This window comes from Ursus americanus, chromosome 17 (genome assembly GCF_024610735.1).
Source record: "Ursus americanus isolate L20-20 chromosome 17, mUrsAme1.1.p, whole genome shotgun sequence".
NCBI lineage: Eukaryota > Metazoa > Chordata > Mammalia > Carnivora > Ursidae > Ursus > Ursus americanus.
In genome coordinates, this window is record NC_142143.1 from 11892017 (window position 1) to 11899561 (window position 7545).

The 7545-nt window shown below is 40.5% G+C and overlaps 1 protein-coding gene across 24 annotated transcripts in view; it reads left to right on the forward strand.

Annotated features, from left to right (window-relative positions):
- Positions 1-7545, forward strand: part of RBFOX2 (RNA binding fox-1 homolog 2) — a 271018-nt gene that overhangs the window by 209023 nt on the left and 54450 nt on the right. For all 24 annotated transcript variants that reach the window (XR_006776547.2, XR_006776548.2, XR_015727090.1 and 21 more), the window contains one exon: positions 1704-1928. Coding sequence is in view for 21 of the 24 variants with exons in the window: in XM_087868764.1 (XP_087724890.1) it covers positions 1704-1928 (225 nt within the window). In the remaining 3 variants the exon portion in view is untranslated. The remainder of the gene's footprint in view (positions 1-1703; positions 1929-7545) is intronic.

The following is a 7545-nucleotide window of genomic DNA, read 5'->3' on the forward strand; positions in this document are numbered from 1 at the left end:
TTTTATGCAGAAGAGCTTATTGTAGCAATGATGGTAGAACCTGTCTTTAAAAATAGTGTGAGATCTTTCTGCATTTTTGGATTCATTTTGTTTGAGATATAGATGAGTTTAATGGCCATCAGGTCAGTGTCGAAAGCCGGATGGTGTTTAGAAAATGCTGCTGTTGGGGGCGCCTGGGTGGCACAGCGGTTAAGCGTCTGCCTTTGGCTCAGGGTGTGATCCGGCGTTACGGGATTGAGCCCCACATCGGGCTCCTCCGCTAGGAGCCTGCTTCTTCCTCTCCCACTCCCTCTGCTTGTGTTCCCTCTCTCGCTGGCTGTCTCTATCTCTGTCAAATAAATAAATAAAATCTTTAAAAAAAAAAAAAAGAAAAAGAAAATGCTGCTGTACCTTACATCGAAAACCGGGGATGTACTGTATGGTGACTAACATAATATAATAAAAAATCATTATTAAAAAAAAAAAAAAAGAAAGAAAATGCTGCTGTAAGTTCTGTTTCCTACAGCTCTCACTGGGTAGAGAATCCCCTCTTGAACTGAGGGGAAAGAAGGATAATTGGGACTGAGAAAGAGGAATAATTGCTCCCTTGCCTGATGAAAGTGGTGCTCATGCGTAAGAGGAAACCAAGTGACATAAACCCAGATTTAGCCTTTCAAAGTGCTGACATTTTGAAGCATTTGTCCATCTCTGCCAACTACTTACAGAGGACAGTGGCCCAAGACTTTGCAGACTTGTGTATCTTCAGTAAAATAATGGCTTTACTTCTTATGAAATAAAATGGGAGCCCGGGGAAGGGGGTGCAAGATTCAAACTCTGTTGTATCTGAACTTAGGACAGAAGTGAGAAAGGGGCTCTGGATCCACAATGGCTCCTTCTGACAATTCCCTATAGATCCTGCATATTCTTAATGATATTTCACATATCACAGTGAATTCCAGGTAAGCATGTGGGATTGATTACCACACGGAGAGGAGTCCTGCTGTGCTGTTAGCCTTATAAAGCTCACAGTGATTGTGAAGAGCTCTTAAATTTTTTTATCTGGGGATTTTTTTTTGGTCTATCTCTAATATTTATAATTTAAGCAACCGATTTTTTAAACTATTAGCCTAGTAGCCAAGACTTAAGTAAATCTCTATCTTGAAATCCAAACATTAATTTTTTAATAATATACTTTCTTCTGAACTCTGTACTCTTAAAATCTAGAGATCTATGTTGTCTTGTTATGAGAACTTAATGTATAATCTCACCCTACCTGTTGTTAGAAATTGTAATTTAGTGAAATTGCTTTGTTTACCCTGAGAATCTCTGTAAAGGGATAGAGTGTGTCCTGAAGAAAATACTAATGGCCCAAACTAATTTCAACTCTTAAAACTATTCTTGTGTGAGAAATTTCCTGGCATTTTTTTAAAACTTGGTTTAAAGGAAAATTTTTGACTCTTTGGTAACTAATCAACTTTAATATGGTCATGGACCTGTTTAAGAACCACAGATTGGCCGAAGATGAGGGTATGTTTGCGTGGCTACATGCATACATCGCTATATATGGCAGTGTTTGCCCTAGTCCTCAGGCAGTAAGCCTTCCATTTTACTGGAGCGAAGAGTGAATATTCAGAGAATTTTGTATACTCACCTTAAAAATAGTCACGTAATGAGAATTTAAAGTCACTTTTTCTCCTTATTTTCTCTTCCACTATTTGTTTTAGGGTAACCAGGAGCCAACAACAACTCCTGACGCAATGGTTCAGCCTTTTACTACCATCCCGTTTCCACCACCTCCACAGAATGGAATTCCCACAGAATATGGAGTGCCACACACTCAGGACTATGCCGGCCAGACCAGTGAGCATAACCTGACACTCTACGGAAGTACGCAAGCCCACGGGGAGCAGAGTAGCAACTCACCCAGCACACAAAACGGATCTCTCACGGTATGTGAACTATGAGGTGGGAAATGGAAGAGTGCCTGCCATCGTATTGAAATCTTCACCTGAATCATCAGACCAGAAAACCCTTTGAATTAATTTAGCATCTACATGACACTACGTAGCATTTATGTAATTTCATTTCTGCCCCCCTGCATTGAAATTAGAAGGTAAGGACTTCGAGTCTGAGCTCGCAGTCACTGCCCAGGAGCTTAGGGTCTAGAGACAGGACAGGCAACACAAGGTGAGCGCCGCAGCGAGGGCACACTTAGGTCAGTTTCACTAGAAAGCTTCGTTTTGCCACGCCTCATGGTCTCTCCTGTGTTGTCATGGTACGCAGTCTCTCAGCAGCGTTCCGCACATTGCCTGTTTCCTCCTCTTTGACATACTCAGTCTTTTGCTCTCGGGACACTCCGTTTCCCTCCTGTGCACTGGAAGTTCTCACTTAGTCCCCTTCGCTGGTTCCTATCTCTCTGTTCAGTTTTTATTTTTTTAATTTTTATTTATTTTTAAAAGATTTATTTATTTTTGTGGGGGGAGAGAGAGCTCGCAGGAGTGGAGGGAGAGGCAGAGGGAGAGGGGGAGAGAGACTCTCACGCAGACTCCCTGCTGAGCACAGAGCCCAACACAGGCTCAGTCCCACGCCCCTGAGATCATGACCCCAGCAGAAACCAAGAGTCCCAGGCTTAACTGACTGAGCTGCCCAGGAGCCCCTCTCTGTTCAGTTTTTATTTATTTTTTAAAAGATTTTATTTATTTATTTGACACAGAGAGAGCGTGCGAGAGAGCACAAGCAGGGGAGGCGGCAGAGGGAGAGGGAGAAGCAGGCTCTCCGCAGAGCAGGAAGCCCCACATGGGGCTCCATCCCAGGACCCTGGGATCATGACCCAAGCCGAAGGCAGACTGAGCCACCCACGCGCCCCTCTGTTCAGTTTTTAAATATTGCAGCACTCCAAGCCTGGGTCCTAGGACCCCCTTCCTCTTATTTTATGTCCTTTCGCTGTATAATTATACTACTAAATTGACCTTGCTGCTCGAGCAGAACCTAGGAGTCGGCTCTCTTTCCTTCCTCTCCACATCCGGTGCATTTCCAAGTCCAATAGCGGTAACTCGAAGCATTCTTACTTCAGCTTTTCTCTTTATCTTAATACTCTGACCGGAGAGTGTGTGTGATTACCAGCGCAGCTCTTCTGCCAGATTTCTTGGGTTCGAGTTGGGCCCTACTTAGCAGCATGACTTTATCTAACCTCTTTCTGTGTTGGCTTGCTCGGTGACGACAAATACATATCTGTACCTGGAAAAGGAAGACAGCAGTACCTGCCTCCACCGGCCGCTAGGAGATTTAAGAGTTGAAGTCATGTACAGTATCATCATCGTCGTCCCCACGCTAGTCCAGATCTCATGGCTTATTTCCTGTGTTATTGCTGCCTGCCTGAGGATCCCTTCCCCACACAGCAGCCAACACAGTGCTCTGTTTTCTCACGCAAATAAGGTTACTTTGCTGTTTAACTCTAACGGTTCCCTCACATACTTACAATAAAATCCAAACTCTGGACTTGGTTTACTAATCCCTGGCCCCAGCCGACCTCTTTGGCTTTGCCTTTTACTAGTAATTGCTGAAGTAAAAGAAATGTCAAAAGTCAACCAGTAGATATATATCACATACATAGCAATGTGCCGGAAGTCATATTATCTGTGGGATTGCTGGTCTGTCTCCAAAGATAAAAATGTTCTGTACTCTGGATAGAAAGATCTGTGTCTGGTTTTTAGATTTCTTTTTGCCCTTCCTGTTTCAGATTATCAGGAGAGCTTTATTCAGCCTCTAAACCACTTGATATGATTTACTTCCCAATGAAGAGCCTTACAGTGGAAGCTGTTGTTACATAAGGATGGATTTAACCTTCAAATACTTTCCATTTTCTTTTATTAGATATTAGACCACAAAGAAATCCATTCTTTCCTTGAAAACATGTTATCTTTTCAGTGTTGATCAGTTATATATAAGCACATAATTTTATACTGCATAAGTGATGGGCTACAGTAGACAATTCATTGGGAAGATGTAAGCATGGTGGGTAACAGATGAGGATTCCGTAGCATTTGTTCTAGAATCATGAATATATTGGCTGGTATCTTGGCTGCATTTCCAAATCACTTTCAAATGATTATGAACTCACAGACTTACCAGAACAACTGTGCAAAGAAGAAATAAAATATAAATCTGAGGCTTTATTAAATATTTTAATTACTAAATCTATTCACTAGTTATCTGTCCTTTTTCTGTTTTTATTTCTATGTTCTATTTCACATCAAATCAATCTTGGTAATTTGTGACTTTCTAGGAATTTTTCTTTTTCATCTAAATCGTCTATTTTGTTGGTATAAAGTTATTTATAATAATAATAATCCCATATAATCCTTTTTAATTTCTATAGCATCTGTAGTGATATCCCCTCTTACATTCTTGATTTTGGTAATTGTGCCTTCTTTCCTTTTTTTCTTGATCAGTCTAGCTAAGGTTTATTAATTTTGCAGATATTTCTAGAAAACCAGCTTTGATTTCATTGATTTTTTTAAAAATCTGTTGTTTTTCTGTTTTATATTTCATTGATTTCCATTCTGATCTTTATCGTTTCCTTCCTTCTACTAGCTTTGAGTTGGATTTGGTCTTAGGTCTTTGGTTTTTGTGTTGTTGTTGTTTTTTTAGCCTCTTGAGTTGCAGCTTTAAATCATTGATTTTGGATTTTTTTTCCTTTCTGATACATGTTTAAAGCTATACATTTCCCCTTAAGTTTCCCATAAAATGTGATATATTGTGTTTTTGTTTTCATTCAAGATATTTTTTAAATTTTTCCACGGGGCACCTGGGTGGCGCAGCGGTTAAGCGTCTGCCTTCGGCTCAGGGCGTGATCCCAGCATTATGGGATCGAGCCCCACATCAGGCTCCTCTGCTATGAGCCTGCTTCTTCCTCTCCCACTCCCCCTGCTTGTGCTCCCTCTCTCGCTGGCTGTCTCTCTCTCTATCGAATAAATAAATAAAATCTTTAAAAAAATTTTTCCTTATGATTTCTCCTTTGATCCTGGGTTACATAGACATGTGTTTCTTAATGTCCAAATGTTTGAAGATTTCCCAACTTTCTTTTCTTGATTTGTAATTTAATCCCACTGTGGAAAGAGAACATACTTTGTATGATTCAATTTTTAAAACCTGATTGAGACTTGTTTTAAGGCTTAGTAGATGGTCTTTCCTACAGACTGTTCCTAACCAGTATGACCTTTTCTCAATATGAAATGTCCCTCTGTCTCTGTCATTATTTCTTAAGTCTATTTTGTCTGATACTAATATAATCACTTCAGCTCTCTTATTACTATTTGTATGACATCTTTTTCCTTCATTTTTGTCTCAAACTCTTTGAATCTAGGTGTGTCTCTGGTAAATTTAAAAATAAAATACAACTGAATCTTACTTTCACCAATTTGAAAAGGACTGCCTTTTTATCAGAGCATTTAGTCTATTTACTTTTAAGGTAATTGTTAATATGGGTGGATTTATGTCTGCCATTTAACTACTTGTTTTATGTCTCCTTTTATTGTTCTTCTCTTCCTTTACTGATTTCTGTCAAATAATTCTTAACTGTACCTTTTAAATCCCTTTGTGATTTTTAATTAGTTATTTGTGTTATTTTTATATTTTCTTCGTTCTTGATCCAGGATTACATCTTCAATTTACCATAACTTACTAATGCATGCATTTGCTTACTTGTGGGTGCACGCACACGTGTATGTGTGTCTTCTTCTGGTAAAAGATTGTGGCTTTGGTCTAATATAGCTTCATTCCTCACCATCCTTTGTACTATTTTTGACATCTGTATTATACATATAAGGTCCAGTTGTATGTTTTTTACCAGAGACACACCTTAGATTCAAAGAGTTTGAGACAAAATGAAGGAAAAAGATGTCATACAAACAGTACTGGTAAGAGAGCTGAAGTGATTATATTAGTATCAGACAAAATAGGTAAGACAAGAAGTATTGGTAGAGACAAATTTTTATAAGAAATGCAACAATACAGTCTTGTAATTATTACTTTAAAGAATCTTATATTTTCAAAGAAAGTTACCTCTTCCAGTAATCTTCATATCTTCCTGTGGATTTGAGTCGTATTCTGATGTCATTTCCCTTCAGCCTGTAGGACGTCTTTCAGTATTTTCTGTAGACTAGGTCTGTTTGAAACAAATTTTCTATTTTTGTGTATCTAGGAATGTCTTTATTTTGTCTTCATGTTTGAAGGATAGTTCTGCTCACTGTAGAATTCTTAGTTGACCATTTTTTCTCCACTCCCCAGCACTTCAAACCCGTCATCCCACTGCGCTCTGGCCTCTGACAAGAGCTGGCGGATTCTCTCTGTTGGGCTCTCTCCTGTCTCCCCCTCCTCATGCTTGTAGTTTCACCATTGGCCACAGATGTGAGGAGAGCGTATCTAGCTCCTCTGTGATCCTCTCATTTCCAGGATCTCCCCTTCACATTGCTGGCTGCTCCACCACTCAGCTCAGACAGACCACAAGCTCAAGGCAGAAGACTGTATTTCCCCTGGTGGGGCCTACCAGACTTGCTGCTTTTAGCCAACAGAGCTGTGGGTGTTCCACTGCCCACTCTCCATCCCCCTCACCACCCACTCCACCACTGCCCTCAATGCCCCAAATTAAGTTTACCCCTTCTGGTAGCATAGCTGCTAGTTCTCATGGCCCTGTCCTGATAAAAACAAAGTTCTCTGCTGCACAACTGAGGGATCAGTGGTGGTGTTGGGGCAGGGATGACATGACGGGTTGGAGTCCGCCACAGGCAATGTTTGTGGCCTCTTGCTGGTGTTACTCTAAGCTCTAGCAATTTTTCAAGAAATTTCTTTATCATCTGCCTGTGATTTCCAGAATGTGAAATGACTGTGGGACAATTTTTGTCCAGCTTTCTTACTGTTGTCTTGTTTTGGGGAGAGGAGTCACTGGCCTGTTCACGCCGTCGAAGCCAGCAGTCAGGACTCCCTGAGTCCTGTCATGGCACTCGCTATACAGTTTCTCATTGCACCTCTCCTCCCCAGGGCCCACTTCTCTTTCTGCTTGTCTTCCCTTCCTGTCACCATTTCCCATTGTTTCAGATGCCCAGATTCTAGGTTTCTAACGGCAGGGTAAAAGACACATTCTGTTCCTTAATATAAATATATACGGTGAAGACTTCTCTTCCTCATCCCTATTAGAAACTATTCACTACACAATTTTGCATTATATTGACCAATTTGAGGTGCTAAAGAAATAAAATTAGGAAGCCGTGTGTATAGATTGGGAATTCATTGGTGCTGAGGAAGAAATGGAAAATCCTTTGAACTGTGTCTACAAACAGAGATGGCACAGGTTCTGTACTTTAGGAAGTTGCTAACAATAAAATACAAAATTATTAGGAGGCTCTGGCTGAAGATGCTTCTTACGTGTTTAAGTGTACATTTAAATGGGAGTGTGAATCCACTGCTCTTAACCCATTTGCCTTTGGACGTTGTGAATGTGTGGGTGTTCCAGGGGCGACGTGTGTAGACGAGAGACTGAGCTGTAGAGCAGTACATCATAAAACTTAG